Source organism: Culex quinquefasciatus, chromosome 3 (genome assembly GCF_015732765.1).
Source record: "Culex quinquefasciatus strain JHB chromosome 3, VPISU_Cqui_1.0_pri_paternal, whole genome shotgun sequence".
Taxonomy (NCBI): Eukaryota; Metazoa; Arthropoda; class Insecta; order Diptera; family Culicidae; genus Culex; species Culex quinquefasciatus.
In genome coordinates this window covers 63,548,217-63,570,892 of record NC_051863.1, presented here as the reverse complement: position 1 = coordinate 63,570,892, position 22,676 = coordinate 63,548,217, and the positions used below count along the sequence as shown (strand labels likewise).

At 40.6% G+C, this 22,676-nt stretch overlaps 2 protein-coding genes across 3 annotated transcripts in view; one reads left to right on the top strand and one right to left on the bottom strand.

The window, feature by feature from the left end:
* Positions 1-12,558, top strand: part of LOC6047140 (synaptotagmin-11) — a 57,208-nt gene extending 44,650 nt beyond the window's left edge. The window contains exons 2-3 of one of the 2 annotated variants that reach the window (XM_001864199.2): positions 3,049-3,721; positions 10,737-12,558. In XM_001864199.2, coding sequence (XP_001864234.2) covers positions 3,049-3,721; positions 10,737-11,415 — 1,352 coding nt within the window. In that variant the 3' untranslated portion in view covers positions 11,416-12,558. Of the gene's footprint in view, positions 1-3,027; positions 3,722-10,736 lie in introns of both variants that reach the window. The other variant, XM_038261877.1, reaches the window with a different exon arrangement.
* Positions 12,559-13,939: 1,381 nt separating this feature from the next.
* Positions 13,940-21,975, bottom strand: LOC6054662 (tRNA-uridine aminocarboxypropyltransferase 2). The gene is made up of 3 exons (XM_038264495.1): positions 21,810-21,975; positions 21,584-21,747; positions 13,940-16,014 (listed from the first exon to the last, which is right to left on the bottom strand). The coding sequence occupies exons 1-3, from the start codon at positions 21,902-21,904 to the stop codon at positions 15,497-15,499; spliced, it is 777 nt and encodes a 258-aa protein (XP_038120423.1). The 5' UTR covers positions 21,905-21,975; the 3' UTR covers positions 13,940-15,496.
* Between the last annotated feature and the right edge of the window lie 701 nt (positions 21,976-22,676).

The following is a 22,676-nucleotide window of genomic DNA, read 5'->3' as shown; positions in this document are numbered from 1 at the left end:
CTTGTGGTGTGTTCCAGTACGCGTTATTTAAGAATGTTCCGGATGGGTCTATTTCGCGGGTCGATTATCCGGTTTACAGAATCCGTGTTGTACTTCACCCGTGACTTCACCGGAGTTTGGTGGGTTAAAGTGGAACCAGAATTCCGACGGTTTTTCGGAGGTGTTCACGTGGATTGGGCGTTGTGACATTTTGACGTGAAATCTCGGTCACCAAATAGTGTTTTTGAAGCCAAACTTTGGGTCTGGAAACAATGTTCGTCTCAAGTGACTGAAAATTGTGAAATTGCTCGATTTTTCGAGTTTATTTTGTAAAATTGTGAAACTTAATTCTAAATTTCAAAATGGAGGTGTTAAAAACTGTGCCTGCTGCTGGTAAAAATTTTGGTGTAGGAAGTGAAGGGTGTGGGGGCGATTGTGGTTTGTGTTAAGTGGAATTTTCTCAGACAAGGAAGAAGCAATTCGAGGTGGAGCATACTCCGGAGAAAATCGGGGCCAGGTGGCTGTGGAAGCTGGAAACCAGTTCAACGACGACGGAGGCAATCGTGTGGATCACTTGGCGGCCACATCCGGCAACGCAAGAGATGCAAAGGAAGCGGGGATTTACATAAGAGTTTACGGAGCTGGATGGGTGATCCCAGAATTTGGTGAGAGCGTTCTAGTATTGTCTCTATTATGGAGCAGCCGTGGCTGACTGGTCACGGTTTTCGCTTTGTTAGCGAATGATCCTGGGTTCGATTCCCATCTGCTCCCAACAAGAAAATTAAAGAAATATGAATTTTTGAAACTCTAAACATGAATGAAAAATCAAATTCGTTCGAACCGGGGTTCGATTCCCCGTCCTTTGGATTGGCGAATTAGGAATACTATTACTACAAACTATATACGCGCTGGGTCTTTGTCCACTTGACAAGGGCTCGGAAGTTCTAAATAACGTTTGAATCCGATTGATGCAATCGTTCTTTAGGGCGGGGCTTGTCGATTCAAGCTGAGGTACCTCGCGCATGGCTAGCCTGCGTAGAAATGGGTCACCGAAGCTCGGCAGAGCTAACACCGTCCAAATGCCTATGCGAGTTATTTGCATGTATAGAATACAAAATCTAAAATACATGGAAACAACTCAATTTGTAAGAAGTGACCGCGTGGTCCCGTTTGGTTGGTTGCACACACACACACAATAAAAACTTAATGATATTTTCAGAAGTCGAACCTTTTTTAAAGCACCTTAAAGAATGGAAAAAAATCACAAAAACATTACGACAGTCAAGAATGAGCTGTTTAATAAAAATATAAAACTATTTTAGAAGTCAACCTTTTTTTGTAAGAACTGCTCATGTTTGAAAGAATGGAAAAACTCACAAAAATATCATGACAATCAAGAAAAGGTTGTTGTTAGAAATAAAAATAAATTTCTATCATATTTCAGAAGTGAACTTTTTTTTTTTCAAAGAATCGCTCATGTTTGAAAGAATAGAAAAAATCACAAAAATATTATGACAATCAAGAATAGGTTGTTTTTAGAATAAAAAACATTGAGAAGTCGCCTTTATTTCAAAGGTGGTGGTTAATTTATTTCAGGCAGCTTTAACAATATTTGTCATTCGCTGCCTATTTTATTTCAAAGAACTGCACATGTTTGAAAGAATTATCCTATTCTCATGCTCACAATATCGCACTCACAGAAAAAATCGGATTTGTTAGTAAGAAAATATGTTTTTCAAGAATATTTAAGAAGTTTATATAATTATTATTATTTGTTTCATTTTTTCACATTCAACCTTTTATCCTTACGACGTTTTGTACAGTCGACCTTTTGTCCATTTTCGACCTTTTGTCCATTCGACCTTATGTCTTTCGACCTTTTGGCATTCGACCTTTGGTCCATTTGACCTTTTGTCGCACATCCGAGAAATAATGGTACAAAATTACTTTTTTGGACACATGGAATCATTGCTTACTTGTTTATGTAATATTTTTTATCCGTTTATTTGGTTTGATTTTTTGAGCACAATTCACTATTCTAAAAGCATTTATATTTTAGATGCATTCCATTGCTTGCAACTAAATAATTTTGGTTTCCAGTTTGTAATCGACAAACTTTTTCTCAAATTTCTTGTTTGATAGGGTTAACAGAAAAAAAACTTAGGTTTGATAATCTTTTTTTCTGTAACATTACACAGAAAAAAAAATCATGGTAATATTACATCTGGGAAGGAGTACATCTTTTATGTCAGAAAAAAGGTGTAATTTTACCTCTGGAAATATGTAATTTTACCACTTTTCTCGTGTAATGTTGCTTTTTAAGTCTAAATTGAGGTAAAATTACATCATAAAAGAGGTAATATTTGACCTTCCAAAATTACAGCTTCCAAATTTACATTATTTTTTTCTGTGTACAATTAAATTGTATACTGTAAAATAAATGTATTTAGTGAAAAAAGGAGGTCAGATTGATGTAGACAAATGCATTGTTAATTTAATTTTTGAATTCAACAAGTTTTTTTTATTTTTCAGAGAAATAAGCCACGTGGCCATAAGGGGGGGGGGGGGGTTGGCGAGAAACCACGAAAAACCATGGGGTGGTAGGGGGGGGGGGTTAAAAATTCCCAAAAAAAGGCCACGGGGTTTATGCACGACCCCTAATCAATGAAAATATTTCTGAATTCAATTATTTTTAATTTTCGCATCGTTATAACGATATCAAGAAACGTTCCATTGATGGCCTCTGTTGTTGTCTATTTTGGATCTGTCTGCTTAGTTTGCTCCCGGGGAAGGAATTAGTTTAGCTTTCTAAAAATAGTCTCTCTCGTATAGCTTTTGCTACATTTCATACTTCGGTTATATCCGGCGGAAGTAAGTTCGTGTCATTTACACATTGAACCGTTCCCACCCACCTAATGTTGAAAGGATGGAATCGTGGAATCGTTATCTTGGCAATGTTAGTTTGTCACGGAGTCCTTTCTAGCCCCGCCTAAATGTATGCAACGACTCCGCCGTACCACCCCGAGGCCTGTACCATACTGATCGTAGATTACGTTGTTCTAATTTCAGTCGTTCCAGCCGTGCTGGGCCTAACGGCGGCAGCCATCCTCGCCGTGACGGCCTGTTTCTGTGCCCGGCGAATCCGCCGCCAGAAGAAAAAGTCCGGCGGTCTCGAAGTGTCCGGATTGCCATTCCAGCCTCCAAGACCCCCACGAGCCGTCCGATCCCCGAGCGGTCAGCCACCCCAATATCTGAAGAAGTCCCCTTCGCCAACCGGAATCAAACCACCCCCCGGTGGACACCTTCCGGCGCAGTCCCCGACGGAACAGCAGAGCTGCATCTCAACGAACTCAATCCCGGCCCCGATCAACACGACCACCACCAAGTACAGCGAAGAAAACGAACTGACCCCATCCCGGAAGGTCCAGCTGGAGCCGAAATCCCCCGTCGACGGAGACAGCTCCGTCGTGGATGGGAACGAAAACTCCGACCTCACCGAGTACGGCCGCCTTGGATCGATCGTGTTCAAGTTGCGCTTCCTGGCCGATCGAAGTGCGCTGGTAGTGTCGGTGGTGCGCTGTCGTGGACTTCCGGGAAAGAACCACAATTCTACGACCACCGATTTGACGGCACTGCCGGCTGGGCCGCTGTGCAACGGAAATGGAAACGTCAAACAGAATGCGACCGATCCGTACGTGAAGCTACAGCTGCTGCCCGATAAACAGCACAAGGTTAAGACCAGGTAGGTGGATTGATTTTTAATCCCAGCGAAGGAAACCCCAATCAATTAGTACTGGTCCCCCGCGTATGCCGGTTCACCCTGACCGGGTGCAACCTTCTTTTCTAGGCGATTTGCTCTCGTAATCCTTGATTATTTTCTTTCCCACTAGGGCCAAGGCCAGCCCGGATGTTGTGCCAAGTTTGAAGGGGAATCCGTTCGTCCTGCCAAGTTTTGTTTTGCAGAGGAAATCCTCCGGTTAGCACCGGTGGTTGCTATGATTGTGGCGAAATTCGGCAAAGGATAAAAATAGTCGCACACCTGATTTCAACTCCAGCTTGCTTTGATACAGAAAAAAGGGGGAGCGACTTTTAGCTTGACTTTTCTCCCACGCTGAAAGTTGGCCCGGATTAATGCTATCTCGAGTCGTGTGTTTCTACCAAAAGATTATGAAGGCAAAAGGAAGGAAAGCAAGTTTAACCCGGAAACTGTCAAAGCATTTTCCCAACTCCCACTCGCCTGTAAAGCGCTGTAACTTTTCAATTTGCACTACATGCCGGATGTACTTGGGATGAGTGGGGGGAGTGATAAGAGCCAGAAAATGGCAAGTTATGGGACGGTAATGTGCATCAGCGGAAGCGGAAGCGAAAAACTGTCGTGGGCCACGTCTTTTGAGTAAGGGAATTGGTGGAAGTGAGCCAAATTTTTCGAGGTTATGTGAAGTCATTGTTGCTGAAAGCGTTGGTCGATATTTTATACAATATATTCTCTTGATAGAACCTTTTTAATAAGACAACATAAACTCAATGGCGAACATTAGCCCATTTCAGGCATTAATTCCACTGAAGCTCACCTTCTGTTGTTGTCTTACGTTTGCGAATAAACATAACGCATTAATCTTCCGACGGTCGAAATTATCTCCGACAGGAACCTTTTTCCCTCGATCATTCATTCAGTGGATTCTAAACATATTTTTCCTCAAGGTCCATTTCCAAAAAAAAAACAAGAATCGTTCTCCACTTGGTCACGTCCTGTCGCGTCATTCATTACATTCTGCGCCGTTTCCCACCTGAGCCTTTTTTCTCCTGTCAGCATCCACGGAACCAACCAACCGAGAATCAGAGGTATAATCCAGGTGGAAGTGTGTTCGTAATCCAAAAATAAATTCTCCTTCCAGCACCAAGCTCTGAGTGGGTGGCGGCCTTCCAACGCCAAAAGAGGCAGACGAAAAAGAAGTCTGGGAACTTTGCAAAGGATCTGAAAGAACGCAAAAATATTATGATGAATTCTCTTTGGACACAAAAAGCAGCATTGCTCTTTGTCAAATTACTGTACACCTTGACTCTTGCCTTTCCCACTTTTCCAAGAATCCGGTTCATTGAGGAATGTGCCTTTTCCGTAGAACTTTTGAATGCCTTTTTTCTAATTTTGCGTTGGTTGGATTGAAATTGAATTTACATTTTTTTAAGCGACTGTCAACTTGGACAAAAATCGGGACTACAGTCTGAATAGGTACAGCAGTAAAAAGAGCACTTAAAAGCTTGAAATTTGGAAAACGATGCCATGTTCTTGTTAAACTGTGTCTGTTCTACACGGAGAAAAAAGAGTTCCCAAAATCGTGAAAATGGGAACCACGAACAAAGTGTTCAAATTGCATGGTACGATTTTCAAAAACGTACCACGGGATTTGAACACTTTGTTCGTGGTTCCCATTTTCATGAACGCATGTTCGCGATTTTGGGAACTCTTTTTTCTCCGTGTATCCGAAACCAGTGAAAAAAAAGTATTCGAAAATTGTGCAGTAAAAGGTTAAAACCGCAATGCTAATTCACCCCCTGTGTCCCGATCCACCCAGATGTCTGCATACCGTCCATACTCAAAGTCCTTAGAAAAATATCACTTCGATTATTGAATTCCAAAAAAACCTGTATTGTTTTGGGTCGTTGAGCCCAAATATATTCTCATAATTGCTCTAAAACGATTTAGAAATTTAATAGACAAGGTATGGTAATTTAACAGGAAGTCAACCACTCAAATTTGCTTAAATAGGGTCGCTGAACTCGATGGTGATGCTAGTCAGAAAGTAAAAAAATACCAAAAAAATATGATTCGAACATCCGATGTTTCTTAGAAACCTTTAGATAATCGAAAATTCGAATAATCGAAGCTTCGGTTACCTTGTTTGGTCAGTTTTCAACCAACTGATGTTGAAAATACAAGCGTATTGTTTCATTTAATTCCGCTATTGTTTTTAAACCTTTTCGGATTCGTATACTCTCTACCACTTTTAGACTTTTTAACACTGGAACGCCCAACGCACGTCCAACTTACACGGACGCCCAAGCCTCCCAAAAAAGGTGGAACGGTAACTTCAACTTGCTGGTTCTCGGGCATTACTCAACCAACCGGGACGATTCTTGTTTCCAGTGATTTGTTAGAATGTCTAGATGATCCTAAAATTTTGCAGAACTTGATTTGAACAAATCTGTAATTTATGCGACCGAAAACATCGTTCCACCTTTTTTCAAAACGACTGCCTCCGCGGAATTTTTGGCGATTTTTTTTTACACGTGGAAAAAAAAAGTTGGAACGATGTTTTTGATCGCAAAAATTACAGATTTGATCAAATTAAGTTCTGCAAAGTTCTAGAATCATCTAGACATCCTAACAAATTACTGGAAAAAAGAATCATCTTGATTGGTTCAGTAATGCCCGAGAACCATTAAGTTGAAGTTACCGTTCCAACTTTTTTAGAGCCTTGGGCGTTGGAATGTTAACATAAATCATAAATGGGCAGTACTCTACAGAATCGGTATTTTTATTAGAATTTAAATTTTTGTTTTTTTTTTTAATCCGACTGAAACTTTTTTGGTGCCTTTGACATGCCCAAATAAGCCTTTTTGCCTTTTTGTTCATAGAATTTTCATACAAATTTGGCAGCTGTCTATGATACATGAAAATTAAAAGAAAAATGTATCTTTTGAAGGAATTTTTTGATTGATTTCAAGAACTTAAACGTTTCAAAATAACTTGTTTTTTATGATTTAAGCTTATTTACTATCCAGGTTACTATATTACACTGAAAAATATTATGTTTTCAGTTATAAGAAATGTAACTAGCTTATATCTGAAAGCCCCATTCCCATTAAAATGTGGTCAAAGACAATCTTATGGGAAATCGGACGAGCTTTCCGATAAAAATATTTTTGAGACTGAAAAATCAAGTCTGTCATAAGGCTTTCTAGGCCCAGTGAAAAAAATATAATTTAACTCAAAAATGACGAACTCCTCGTCACGGTGTCCTGATGCAAACAATGACCGAGCTGTAGCTGTCACAGCCCTGCGAAGTATGTTGGCTGACATATCGGGCAGTCAGTCAAAAAAACCAGCTAGAAGTCGCCTGACAAAAAACTTTTGCTAGAAAGAGATAGGAAACCTGATGCAAACAAACGTCCAGCTGTCATGTAAACATACTTTGAATGTGTTGGTAAATTTCTGAATAGAAAGCCTTATATAGAAATAGCCAAAAACCATCAAAAAACCTAGTTTTTTCAACATTTTTATTTTTAAAACCGCTGTAACTTAACAAGGATTGGACTTAGGACAATGGTCAATATGGAGATATTTATGTAAAATTGACTGGAGAATCAACTCTCGAGTTCGGTTTTTAAAAATTTCGATGTTTAGAGCACATTTGAAAAAAAAGTTTCAGTAAATGAATTTTTTTTTTAAGGTGTGTTGCTCCATCCTGCATTTTTCGTGAGTCTTTTTGTGTCATCTTAGGCTATTTTCACAAAAAAATTGAATGAAAAAAATTTGACTTTTAAACTTATACAATCAAAAAATCTCATAAAAGTGGAGTGTTTTTTACTTCCAGTGTATTTTTTTCGGAAAGCCCATCAAATTTCCCAAAAGTTTGTCTATGACCACTTTTTGATACGATGCATCGGCTTCGAGATACAGCTATATTAAAATTACGAAATACAAAAATATTGAAAACACAAACGCACTTCTAAAATGTCATTATCGAGTGAAACTGGCTCCATATACACAAACAATGGCTTATATTAGCGTAGGATAACATGTCTACAAAGTTTCATTAAAATCGGAGAGGGTCGGGTACCACCGATTCCCTATTTGACATGGAACTTCTTTTTCATTTTCTGATATGTTTTAGAGGACATCAAATGCCAACTTTTCTGAAATTTCCAGAATTTACAATCAAAAAGTACTTTGGTGAAATTTTCATAAAGTACATCGTTTGCAAGTTATTGCCGTTTTCAGGTAACTTTTTTAAATAGTCTAAGTTATTCATTTTTTTTTTTAAATTAGTGTCCATAATTACCCACATTAAAAAAAAATATTTTTGAAAAGCTGAGAAAACTATCTCCCCCACTCGTGGCCAATACTTCATACAAAAAAATCTTTTTTACCTTGGGAGAAGGGAAGGGGGGGGGGGGGAGTTTGGAAAACTGCGACTATTTGCAAAAAAGTTGCCTTAAAATGGCTATAACTTGAAAATTAAAAGACCGGCCCGTAGCTTAATGGCTACAGCTCCCGCCTCATAAGCGGAAAGTTCAGGGTTCGATTCCCGACCGGTCTCCTTGAAATTTTTCGACTGTAATTGAACTTTGAATATGAACAAAAAAACGCATAGAATCAAGTGGGATTCGAACTCACATCTTTGGATTGGATGTCGGAGGCTCTAGACATTCGGCCATCAAGGGATTAATACTCCTTGAGTGAATTTAACCCGTAGTGGTTAAATAATGTCACAAGGTCATTTACTATATAATACAACAATCCCTTCCCCAACGATTCCCCTACACATCACACACCATTATAATCAATAAATAACTCGAACCGGTTGGTACGGTATGTCCCCGGCTTCTTCTTCTTCCCCTGATGGTTCTATGAAATGTGGGATCCGTTCATAGAATCTGTCTCATGCGGTTAATGCAACGCAGTAGGCCGGGCCGCTTTAATGAGTGTAATACACTTCAGGGGTTCTCGAAAGTACTGCAATCATTAATAATGACAAGAAGGAACTTGAGGCGTAATCTAACCATAAGTTCTTCCCGGATGCTTTCTTCGGACTGGCTGAGCTTGTGTTCGATTAGATTAGATTAAAATGGCTATAACTTGAAAACGGTGCACTTTATAAAAATTGCACTTAAGTACTTTTTGATTAAAAATTTGATTTTACATCGAAAAAAGAAGTTGAAAATTTTTTGCGACCAATATTTCGATATTTTGAAAAAATCAGTATTTATTCAAAAAATCATAAGTCGGTCAAAGACTTTTTGCACAACCTGGAAATTTATGAAATGTTGGCATGTTATTTCCCCTAAATCATATCAAAAAAAAAAAAAAAATAAAAGTAGTGTTTTTTTTTTTGCAAATCAAGTTTTAGTGACATAAAGTTAAATTAAAAATCACCAAATTCAAAATCAAATCCCACACAACGCATTTTGTTTTTGTTGATCATCTTCTTCGAATTGCTTACCATTGTTGCCAGGAATGATTTATATTGCACTAAAATTGCAGAAAATCGCTGACAACAATGTCTACGATACATTCTGAGATGCCGCGCAGCGTGTACCCTTGAAAGAAACGGACAGTATCTAATGTTAGCTAGCCAAATTACGTGATTTAAAAAAAAACGCTTTTTAAGGAAATTTATAAAAAGCATATCGTCAACTGGGGCGAATCGGGACTACAGTCTGAATAGGGGCAGCAGTGTTTAGAGCATTTAATGGTTTTAAATTTGGAAATAGATGCACACATTTGGTTGGTCTAAGTCTGTTCTAACCGAAACCAACCAGAAAAATCTAAATATTGTGCTCCTACATGGTTAAAACTGCTGTCCCAATTCAACCCATGTGTCCCGATTTGCCCCAGTTGACGGTACCTAAAAAATCAGCCTGTATCTTTACGGAATCGATTTCCAGTGCTTTGTACTATTCTTAAAAGTGCATTTGGTTATGTTTTACGATAAGATGTAACGTAGGGGTAAGTGTGGTTGCTGCTCACCCAGTCGGCCTGGGTTCGATCTCAGAAAGTCCCGGTGGCATTTTTCAAGACTAGATTAGTCTGATCGCGCCTGTCGTCGGACGGGGAAGTAAATGTTGGTCCCGATCCAATCTAGAGGCTAGGTCGTAGAAGTCGGGTCCTGCCTCGGTGGAGTCGCTGGTAGACAGTTGGACTCACAATCCAAAGGTCGTCAGTTCGAATCCCGGAGGGATGTAAGCTTAGGTGCGAAAAGAGGTTTGCAATTGCCTCACCGTTTCAAGTCCGATACGTCTTTTTTTCTGCGTTATCAAACCAACCTTTCTCAGATCACAACTTCTAACGGTAACTTAAACCTTTCTATAACATTCTTCGAACACGAGCATTTCTTTGGATTCAAGAAATTCGCGACAAAGTGTAACTAATGTACGTGTGTCAATGTGGGTTGCAAATGCTTCGCATGTTTGAAGTATCGATTTGACTCATTCATAACGCTTCTGGATAAACATCGACGTTCCGTCTGAGTAGGTTCCGTTTTCCCGGGTCTAGAGGTGGAATTTATAACTTCGTCGTCACACCGGTGAATGCGAGGGAGAGGATGATTCAACTTGTGGCGCTCAATTAATTCGATTTTCATTGATGGAAATTCACGCGGCGTGGGTGAGAACGGCACGAGTTAACAACTTCCTTTTTTTCTCGCTCAGTCTACGGACGAGTCCTTGGAGCCCTGATGGTGGTGGTGGTGGTGGTGATGATGGTCCCGGACAGGAACGGGATGGAACCAGCTCGTGCATACTAATTAATCGAGTTGGGTCAACAAGTAATTACGGAAAAGTTGGAAAATGGACTTCATCTCGACGCCGGGATTAGAACAGCTTTAGCTTGTTAGAATGTGTAATACTTTTTTGAGTAAATACTCCGAGATAACTAAATCAAGTCCAATTCATTCGTAAATACAATGATTTTTCGCAACAATTTTTAGAAAACTTTTATTAACCGACGATCTTCGTTCTCCTTCCCTCTTTTCCAGAGTGGTCCGCAACACGCGCAACCCGGTCTACGATGAGGACTTTACCTTCTACGGGCTGACGCTGACCGAGCTGGCCGGCATGTCGCTGCACTTTGTCGTGCTCAGCTTCGACCGGTACAGCCGGGATGACGTGATCGGCGAGGTGGTGTGCCCGCTGGCCGGAATCGACCTGCAGCAGATCGAGAACCAACAGGTGGCGCTGAGCCGCGAGATTCAACCGCGCAGCCTGAAGATCCGTGCCCAAGGCCGTGGGGAGTTGTTGATTTCGCTGTGCTGGCAACCGGCCGCGGCCCGGCTCACGGTGGTCCTGCTGAAGGCGCGCAATCTGCCCCGGATGGACGTGACCGGGTTGGCCGATCCGTACGTCAAGATCTACCTGCTGTACAACGGGCAGCGGATCGCCAAGAAGAAGACCCACGTCAAGAAGCGAACGCTGAGTCCGGTGTTTAACGAGAGCTTCGCGTTTGACATCCCGTCCACGGAGGGCACCGGGGCCACGCTGGAGGGTGTTTCGCTCGAGCTGATGCTGCTGGACTGGGACCGGGTTACGAAGAATGAGGTTATTGGACGTCTGGAGCTGGGTGGACCTCGAAGCACAGGGTCGGCCCTGAACCACTGGAAGGAGGTGTGCAACTCGCCACGCCGGCAGATTGCCGACTGGCACAAGCTGAGGGAGTAAGTTGGGAAGGGGGATTTTTGAGTTTTGAACTGACAAGTGAGGTTATGTTTTGTGAATGAATGCAACAGAAAAAACAAGGAAACTTTATTTAGTATTTGAGACGATGACTTTCTGACGAAATGATCTGACTGTTACGTTAAGTTAATTCTAGCTTTGTAAAGACATTTTCAGCCCAACTTTCAAGACAAGATGGATCCCATTTGAAACAAAATGGCCGCCATCGAGAGTTGTCAACAAATGGAAGGCGCCATTTTGTAAAAATGTTGACTCAGAAGAAATTCTTACAAAAGCAGCGACTAAAGTTTCTGATTTTGTACGCAATTATATCTCAGTAATCAAATAAATAAAAAATAAAAACACAAAAAAATCAGTAGCACTTTCAAAGCAACTTATATGAAAACACACACAAACACGCGTTAGCACGAAACATCATAACCAAGCCTCAACTTCTTCATCTAAACAGAAATTTAACCACATTTAATCAGTGCTAGAACAGTAATAACAAAAAACAACGCTAAAAACGCACCTTTGAGCGAAATACAAATATACAAAACAAAAAAGATAATGAATGAGAAAAAAAAAAAACAAAATTTTAGAGACATATTATAACCACCACTGACTGCAGAAATAATAAAAACAATGAGTAAAGCCATTTCAGAATGTTGCGACAGAAAGAAAATGTCAAAGCAAATGCTTAAAAAAAACCACTCACAGGCAACTAGATCGAACAAGTGCACCGCTGAAACTAAACAACGTAGCAAAACTTAAAGTAAACAACAAGGATAAGAAAATGTGCCAGCCTATTGCAAAAAGTTTGAGAAAAATATGCCATCATCGTTAAAAAGAGGGCACACAAAACAACACTCAAACTCACAGATGTCGTTGTAAATAAAGGTAAACCAAACAAATTATTAAAGTATAACCAAAGAAGTAAAGAGACACACTTTTGGAAGGCTTCAAGCTTTGACAACAAAACAAGAAACATTTATAAAATGGGGGGCGGACTGATTCCGGATCACTTTTTACAGGGTGTTTTGATTGGATTTTCGGACTGGGGAATTTTTCGCGAATTTGGGAGAAAAATAAACAAATTGTGTTTGATGAACGAATAATACTGACACACAAACACACACTCAATGCATAGATGTGCACACTATTAGTAAGGTAGTGTGGCTAACTAGATGATAAGAAAGGAGTGTTATCGTCCGAATGAGAAAAAAAGGAATCATTTTGTTTTTGACAGTGATGAAATTTTCTCAATATGTAATTTTTCACAAGTAAACGATTCCCACCGGCGTTACAAACGTCAAACACATTGACGTGATAAGTTGCATTCGATTGAGCGAATCCAATTCGTTAATTGAAACGACTGACAGCTGTCAAAAACACGAAACCACGTGCTCGGAAATCGACGAGCAAATGAGTCGAAATGTAAACATTAGTTCGACGAACCAGTTTTGACGTTTGTGTGCATTTTAATTCGAATATTTTCGAATTAGCGAATTCTAAGGAACACAATTTGAATCAACGAATCCGCTCTGTAGTGAGATCGAAAAACCACGAAAACGAACTGTTACTTTTTACACGGTGTTCACGCACTCTATCAAAACAAACATTCGGTAGTGTGTGTGTGTGTGTTACACGGAAAGGGGGGTCAAACTAAAAAGTGGCCCCGTTTGTTTCACAACAGTTGGTGTAAAACCATCGGGGTTTGAGTGTAGATGTTTACATTAGGAACGAGCAGGACAGACACTTTGTTTAAACTTCGGCTATGGCCCATTTGAAGCCTAGCATTTCAAATGGGCACATAACTTTTGTAAACAATAGTGTATCCCTTTCACTCGAATGACAGTTTACATAAGGTGTGAAAGGGACACATCTTGTCTAAAAAAGTTTTGTGCCCTAATGAAATGGCAAGCACGATTTGTTCGTCGATTTCCGAGCACGTGGTTTCGTGTTTTTGACAGCTGTCAGTCGTTTCAATTAACGAATTTGGAGAGAAAGGTTTCTCGATTTCTTTCCAAATTCTCTCTCAGTGAGTGCTCATTTAAACTTCTATATGAACCTACAAACGTCAAACACATGGCTTTCTTCCTAAGGTACTCAGGATTGAAACGTCAGATGTCCTCAAATGGGCTGTCAGTAACCAGTGGTTATAAACGAATATTTTTTTGTTAACAATGTTATATTAATCACGGGGGTCTCGTGGCGCAGGGGTAGCGGCTTCGGCTGCCGATCCCGATGATGCTATGAGACGCGGGTTCGATTCCCGCCTTATCCACTGAGCTTCTATCGGATGGTGAAGTAAAACGTCGGTCCCGGTTTCTCCTGTCTCGTCAGAGGCGCTGGAGCAGAAATCCCACGTTAGAGGAAGGCCATGCCCCGGGGGGCGTAGTGCCAATAGTTTCGTAGTTTCGTTTTCGTTATATTAATCAAATCTGTGAAAAAAAAGAGAAATTCTAGAAAATATTGCTTGCTCTTTGTTACTTGTGAAGAACGCAATTTTGATATAACTCCATCGTTGTTTATCAGGTTTGTCAATACGTCACTTCGCCACAAAATGGCATTGTTGACAGTGTCAAGGAAAATAGGGAAAAAATTGAAGAACAAAATGATGGAAAGAAAATTTGATTTAATCAATTTTAAAAAGCATCGAAAATGACAGCTAAAAAAGGAAACCGATAATTTTTTGAACGAGAATCATCTGGAAATCTGGAAACTAAACATAAATTTTGATTTAAGCATTCCAATAACTATTTGAAAGAAGTGTTGAATCAGTTCGTACTTAACCGTTCATTTTAATCAATTATGACTTAATTAGCCGATTGCATCTTCAATGAAGCTATACGTAAATTAAATTGAAATAAAGAAAAACGAGGAAAAAATACGAAAAATACCAAAAACATTCCATTAGATGGAACATAATTTTACAGATAGCTAACGCAGAGATTATTTTTGGAAATGTGCTTTTTATTGCGTGAGAAGTTATGATGGTAGCGGAAAGGATAATAAAGATGGTAAGCTTAAGAGAAAAAAAATGTAAAAATAATACTGATAATTATAAGATATAATCTTATTGAAACCAATTGGCAAAACATAAATAAAGATCTCCGATATACTCAAGACCAAACAACAACAGCTTGAAAATGGTAATAATCTATGCAACCAAACTAGAAGACGTGCAAATCAGCTGCAAAATTCAAATTAAACATCAAACGAAACACAAAAATAATAACAAAAAATCCCGTGTTTTTGAATGTACCCGTAGAAACAAACACCTAAAAAAAAGTAACCAAAACCATGTAACTTTCTAAGCCAGTGTAGCAAAACCTCTCGCGCAACATGTGCTCTCTTTGAAAGAACAAAATTAAGAAAAGGAAAAAGTACTAGCAACTAAGTTTAAGTTCGAACCTGCACTATAAAATTCACCACACACCGTGCACCACCCCCTAACATTAACTGTTTCGAATCGGCGCATTAGTTTAACTGCACAAAACGAACTGGCTTGAGATGATTAAATTAAATTGTGTTAGATATTTAGAGAAGAAGGGGGAAAATTCCAAAGGAAAGAAATAAGCTTAACTTTATATAACCTGAGAGAAACTTGTTACACGCCTGTTATCTGATGAATTTTACGTTACCAAAAATATAATTTAATTGATGAAATGAGAAATTAAAGAGCATTAAAAGAAATCAAAACAAAATACTTTGTTTACAACTTTATCGGCGTGTTTCTATGACAGCTTGAAGTTTTGCGATACCTCACTGTTGATGTACCTTGAATCGATGCAGGTCAATGTGAATCAATATTGAGGTAACATAATGTCAAACGAAGGACGCCGATCAGAGTTTCTACTGCTAAATTGGATAAACAAAGTTGAAAAGAAAACAACAACCGCCGCATGTTTTATTTTCGATAGTGAGTTTATTTACAGCAAAACACTGAAATGCGTAGTGTAAATGTATATATCATATATATAAAACAAACAAAAAACCATTATTCTCTCTATATTTTATGTTATATGAATTACTCATATATAAAGAGGTAATAAAAACGAATAAAATCTCCAAAACCCCCGTGTCAGTGTTTCACTTCCTTTTCCTCCTTCAAATTGTCGGCGTTCCGAAGTAACTTATTCAACCGCTTCCCAATCAGCTTCGGATACTGGTTGTGTTTAATCAGAAACTCCTTCGACTGGTGCGTGACGGCCCCGTTGTCCAGCTGGAACTGGCACAACGCGTGCAGTGGCCTCAGCAGCTGCTCCCGGTAGGAGTTGTCCCGCTCCAGCACGCTCAACGCTTCGACGGCCGTTTCCAGCGTGCTCAGGCAACCATCGCTAGGTTGGGTTCGGATGACGTAGTTGCTGTTGCCGGTGCTGACCAGTTTGACCTGGCGCATCGTGTGCAGTGCCGTCGAACAGTGGTAGATGGCCTTGGCCTGGGGCCAGGTGCCGTCGATGAGGATCAGGTTGAACGGGCCGTCGTCCGAAGCGGCGACCTGTTCGAGCGGTACGGAGCTGGCGCTGGGGTAGAGCAGGAGCGACTTTTCGTCGGCGAGGATGGACTCGAGGTCGGAGTCGAGTTTGGGGAAACGTTTGCCTGGAAGGATGGAGAATTATGGTATTGTACGATCAGTACCTAGCTGGACTCGGTCACTGACAACGACCGGCGGCTCAGTGACCGACGAAATAGTCGGCGGGCCAGATGCGGGCATAAAAATGTCAAAATCTCTTCCCCCCTCACTTCGTCTCACCATCCAGCTGCAGCTTTGTTGACAAACAAACGGAGCACGCGGTCGCATGATGGCGGCATCGAGCCAGAATTAGGAGTGATCATGTGATTAAAAATGAAAGTTTTTTCAAGAAAAATAATATTTTTCCGACCGAATAAAAAAATTGCGAGCATGTTCAAACAATTATTTCTGATATCGGAGAAGTGATAAAAAAGCAAAATGTTAATCCATAATTTTTCTATAAATTGATTTTTTTTCACTCCAACTGGGAACCCCTAGGTCTATCCACGACCGTTTCCAATGACCGTGAGAAGATGCCAGAAAATCCAGCTACGAGCTAAATCCACAATATTATGGAGGCCGTGTTACGCTCCATATATTTTTTTTTAAATTTGTATGGAAATTTTGTTACGAGGGAGGGGGGGGGGGAGGGAGTTTAAAAATCCGATATTTTGCGTTACGTAATAAAAGAACGCTCCCTTTACCTTCGGCTCGACCCTGACAGCTGGTTCTGACAGCCCGAACCGACGGTAATAACTAAATTCAGGCCATTTCAATAACAAATACTGTTAAAATAACAGAAAGTGTTATGGAATCTTCTTGAAAATCAATTTTTGCATAAGAGTTGAATAACAGTTTATGTTATCATAACAAAGTTTGTTATTGGTCTGATATTGATTGAAAGCCAAAACAACTTTGGAATAACATGTTTTGTTATGGAAGAATACCGCCAATTGTTATTGGGATGATCGGATTAGTTGTTAAAATAACAAAAAATAATAACAAAGATTTGATCGAAGAATAACTTAAAATGTTATTAGTCTGTTATTACAATAACAATCCAATGACAAAAAAATCATAAAAAAATAAAATAAAATATAAAAATTGAAATTGCAAGCCTAGGTTTCAATATTTGGATGAAAAAAGTGTTTTAAAATGCATTTTACAGGCGTACAGTAGCTTTCCAATCATTAGTTTTGAAAATATCGAGGTATTGACGGAAACTTCTCTTGGGACTGTACATTGGTATTTTATGAAAATTTGAAAAAATTTCAAAGGAGTTTAAACATCCTTAATATGATTTTTAACGCGGGAAAATGCATTTTAACTGGTTTTCAGTAGATTAAACTTTAATTTTCATCAAAATTTTGAAGTTTTTCGACAAAATTTTGTTTGCCCCCTGATTATTCAGGCCAACTTTGAAGGGTAGGGGGGGGGGGGGGGGCGAGGGCGACATAAACTTTGAAACATATATTTGCAACGGCCTAATAGACTAATAACCCTTTTTGTTATTCTTCGAACAAATCTTTGTTATTAAAAAAGGTGCAGGTGGTTATGTTACACATGACCATTATGACAAAGAACTTTGCAAGATGGTTGTTGAAATTTTCGATTACATTGTCTGGTCCAAATTTCCCAAGATTCACTAGATTCATAATTATTATAAAGTTTGATACCCATATTGCCCCTACTCTTATGGTTCGGCAAATGTTCCCCCATCGGAACATCCCCGGAGCCTCCGGCCACTTCGGATTGTGGCCACTGCTGTTGAAATGTCAAATTTCATATCCAGTATCAAAAACCATAAAGTTTGATACCCATATTGCCCTAACTCTTACGGTCCAGCAAATGTCCCCCCATCGGAACATCCGCGGGGCCTCCGGCCACTCCGGATTGTGGCCACTACTGCAGAAATGTCAACTTTCATATCCAGTATCAAAAACCATAAAGTTTGATACCCATATTGCCCCAACTCTTACGGTCCAGCAAATGTCCCCCCATCGGAACATCCGCGGGGCCTCCGGCCACTCCGGTTTATGGCCACTACTGCAGAAATGTCAAATTTCATATTCAGTATCAAAAACCATAAAGTTTGATACCCATATTGCCCCAACTCTTACGGTCCAGCAAATGTCCCCCCATCGGAACATCCGCGGGGCCTCCGGCCACTCCGGATTGTGGCCACTACTGCCGAAATGTCAAATTTCATGTCCAGTATCAAAAACCATAAAGTTTGATACCCATATTGCCCCTACTCTTATGGTTCGGCAAATGTCCCCCCATCGGAACATCCCCGGGGCCTCCGGTCACTCCGGATTGTGGCCGAAAAACGAAAAACTATTGGCACTACGCCCCCCGGGGCATGGCCTTCCTCTAACGTGGGATTTCTGCTCCAGCGCCTCTGACGAGACAGGAGAAACCGGGACCGACGTTTTACTTCACCATCCGATAGAAGCTCAGTGGATAAGGCGGGAATCGAACCCGCGTCTCATAGCATCATCGGGATCGGCAGCCGAAGCCGCTACCCCTGCGCCACGAGACCCACAATTGTGGCCACTACTGCCGAAATATCACATTTCATGTCCGATATCAAAAACCATAAAGTTTGATACCCATATTGCCCCAACTCTTACGGTCCAGCAAATGTCCCCCCATCGGAACATCCGCGGGGCCTCCGGCCACTCCGGTTTATGGCCACTACTGCAGAAATGTCAAATTTCATATTCAGTATCAAAAACCATAAAGTTTGATACCCATATTGCCCCAACTCTTACGGTCCAGCAAATGTCCCCCCATCGGAACATCCGCGGGGCCTCCGGCCACTCCGGATTGTGGCCACTACTGCAGAAATGTCAACTTTCATATCCAGTATCAAAAACCATAAAGTTTGATACCCATATTGCCCCAACTCTTACGGTCCAGCAAATGTCCCCCCATCGGAACATCCGCGGGGCCTCCGGCCACTCCGGTTTATGGCCACTACTGCAGAAATGTCAAATTTCATATTCAGTATCAAAAACCATAAAGTTTGATACCCATATTGCCCCAACTCTTACGGTCCAGCAAATGTCCCCCCATCGGAACATCCGCGGGGCCTCCGGCCACTCCGGATTGTGGCCACTACTGCCGAAATGTCAAATTTCATGTCCAGTATCAAAAACCATAAAGTTTGATACCCATATTGCCCCTACTCTTATGGTTCGGCAAATGTCCCCCCATCGGAACATCCGCGGGGCCTCCGGCCACTCCGGATTGTGGCCACTACTGCCGAAATGTCAAATTTCATATCCAGTATCAAAAACCATAAAGTTTGATACCCATATTGCCCCTACTCTTACGGTCCAGCAAATGTCCCCCCATCGGAACATCCGCGGGGCCTCCGGCCACTCCGGATTGTGGCCACTACTGCTGAAATGTCACATTTCATATCCAGTATCAAAAACCTTAAAGTTTGATACCCATATTGCCCCTACTCTTACGGTCCAGCAAATGTCCCCCCATCGGAACATCCGCGGGGCCTCCGGCCACTCCGGATTGTGGCCACTATTGCCGAAATGTCAAATTTCATGTCCAGTAACAAAAACCATAAAGTTTGATACCCATATTGCCCCAACTCTTACGGTCCGGAAAATGTCCCCCCATCGGAACATCCCTGGGGCCTCCGGCCACTCCAGTCCAGGTGGTGGCCAGTTCCAATGATCGACTCCCGCGACTGCCATGTCTTAGCTGGTCCTTGCCTCCAAGCCATCTGCTCCCAGACCTCCAGGCCGTCTGCTACCGGGCCACCAGGCCATCTGCTTCTGATGTGTTCTCGTCGACGTCCAGCAATAGAATGAATTTTCGGGACCGACCGAGCCGAGTTTTGTTGGCTCGTCGAAGATCCGAAAATTATGAGGTGGAGTGGGGGTGATTTTAGATACATCAATCTCACGTCTCTCGATTGACTGATTGGGAAACGTTCGTTCATCCAACCAGCGTGCACCAAAAAGAGGGGAAATTTGCCGAGAGGGGAATTCGTCACGTAACGTTTTCGCTTCGCGAAAATTTTGGATTGACACCACGTATAGAAACCTTAGGACAAAGTTCTTTGTCAAAAAAATCAAATTATTCGCTCTACAGCATTGCCTTGGCGTTCTCGATTGCGAGATTCCTACTCGAAACTAGGTGTTCGAAGGCTTGATTGTTGAGGCAATTGCAAACCTCTTTTTACACCTTAGCTTCCATCCACCCCGGGATTCGAAGTGATGACCTTTGGATTGTTAGTCCAACTGCCTACCAGCGACTCCACCGAGGCAGGACCCAGGGAGACGACTCCTACACCTGGACTGAGCTAACGACCTAACCTCTAGGTTAGACCGGGGCCAACATTTACTTCCTGTCCGACGGAAGGCGTGATCAGACAAATCTCGTCTCGAAAAATGCCACCGGGACCGTCTGGGATCGAACCCAGGCCGACTGGGTGAGAGGCAATCACGCTTGCCCCTACACCACGGTTCTTTGTTATTATTTTTTGTTACTTTAACAACTAATCCAATCATCCCAATTTGGCGTTATTCTTCCATAACAAAAAATGTTATTCCAAAGTGGTTTTGGTTTTCACCCTATAGCAGACCAGTAAAAATAAGTTGTTATTATAACATTAACTGTTATTTTAACAGTATTTGTTATTGAAATGGCATGAATTTTGTTATTACCGTCTGCCCGGGTTGTCGAGTTTTCTAGCAATAATTTTTGATAACCGAATGAGTTTTTTTTTAACAAATCTCGGCCATTTCTGTTTTTGAAAATAATTAAATCTTGATTTGGTATTGAGTGTTTATTTAAAAGAAATGAAACCAAATGAATGGTTTAGGAAAAGAGCCAACGATTTTGGCAGCTGTTCTTACAAAAATGGTACGTAAATATTCGATAATCTGTAATTTTCTGATCGTTTTGGTGTCTTTGGCAAAGTTGTCGGTGTTGATGAGGACTTTTATAAAGACGGAATTTTCTGCCGATCTTCAAATTAACTGTTTTTAACAAAAAAAAAAATATATACCAATATCAATAATTTTATAATTTTTGAAACATTTTGATATGTTTTATGGGACAAAAAACCGCAACTTTTGAGCCATAGAGAAGTATGGACAAAAATTTTGCCGCCGAGTCATGATTTAAAAAAAAGTGCTTTTTTTAAAGGAGAACCCGTTTTTTTAAGATATGGCCAATAAAAATTTTATTGTAGCTAAAATAAATCTAGTTTTTGGATTTTTTAAATAGTCTCCATGATTGTCCATCCCTAAAAATATGTTTTTCAAAAAGTGCAGACAATTGGGTGGGTGAATCAATTGTATGGGTGGAGCAGCGAATGACCGAGAGGTTAAATTTGCCGGAACTAAATTAATTAACAACAACAATTGTATGACACAAAATGGCATCCATTGTCATAGGGAAGGTCTCTGAAAATTTTGAGCAAATTAATAAAATAAAAAAAGTCAAAATCGGCCGATTTCGTAGATAATATCATGTACATAAGGTCGAATGGACATAAGCTCGAAGGGACACTCATTTGTCTGTTGCCAGTATCAAAGCTAATATAAAAAAAACCTCATTTTTTACAGATATTACAATGATTTGTTAACTGTGTATGCTTGAACAAAATTATAAGTAGCATACCTTTATAAATGAGACACTTTCCCGGGGCCAGCCCGACGGAAAGCATCGGTGCCGTCCGCAGGGATCGCTTCTCTTCGGCCGGATGCTGCAGGATGATGATTCGCCCCCGCGGCTCAAGTGGCTTTGGAGGCAACGCCGAACACCAGCACACTTGAACGGGTCGTCTAAAATTGTATTAGAATTGTTTCAGTGTTACAGAACATGGTTGAAATGTTGAAATACTCACTCGCACTTTTTACACAGCTCGCGCATTGTTGGCGGATCCGCAGGAATGTTGGCCAGATCGGCCCAGGTGACTTCCTCCAAGCTGGTCATTGTCATAAAATGCGCAAATTTGAGTTAAGTTAAATAAATTAGCGGTTGTTTGTTTTGATGTTTTGTTTATGTTTTTGTAAACCATGCCGCATTGACATTTGTGAATAGTGACAGACCGTCTGTGCGAATGATGAGATTTCACCACAGGGTACGGATGGTTTGAGTCTGTGCTAAGGTTTAGAGTTTTGCTAGCTATAATTTATAGCATTATAGGTAATGTAATAGAATGTTTTTATTGCCGTTTTCTGTAGGGTAAATGTTTTTATAATTAATTTTTAGATTCCGCCTTAATTGGAAAGCAGAATCTGTTCAGAAGAGGGATTTGAATTGCCAAATCATCTAGAATAGAGCAATTTTTCTGAAATGTTCTCTTTTTATCTCCTCTAAAACGGACTTCATTGTCTTATGTTCGCAATAGATAAACGGAATTTATAAAAAGAAAATAAATTATGGTCTATTTTAAAATCATCAACATTTCTAATCTGATTTCAAACCTTGAGCTAGTGGTTTGCAGTTTTGCTTCAGTTGGAAGAGAACGGCACAAGAATGACTATGACTGACAATGATACCTACGCCCAGGAACCTGTAGGTCGTTGGCATAGGCCAACACTAATGGCAACTGCTATGACACTATTTAGAATTGCTGTGAGGCATTTCTTATAGTATCGAAGGCCTTTTTGAAGTCGAAGATCCTTACATTGTTCAGTACACCGTATCTAAATGTTTGAGGCACTCGACATCGTTGAAAACTTCAAAAGCAGGTTTCAGAGTTTGATGG

Coding starts and splice junctions, on each gene's coding strand:
- LOC6054662 (XM_038264495.1), bottom strand. CDS start 21,904: ATGACAATGACCAGCTTGGAGGAAGTCACCTGGGCCGATCTGGCCAAC. Junction 21,748..21,809: donor GAGCTGTGTAAAAAGTGCGA/GTGAGTATTTCA, acceptor ATACAATTTTAG/ACGACCCGTTCAAGTGTGCT. Junction 16,015..21,583: donor AAAGTGTCTCATTTATAAAG/GTATGCTACTTA, acceptor CCATCCTTCCAG/GCAAACGTTTCCCCAAACTC.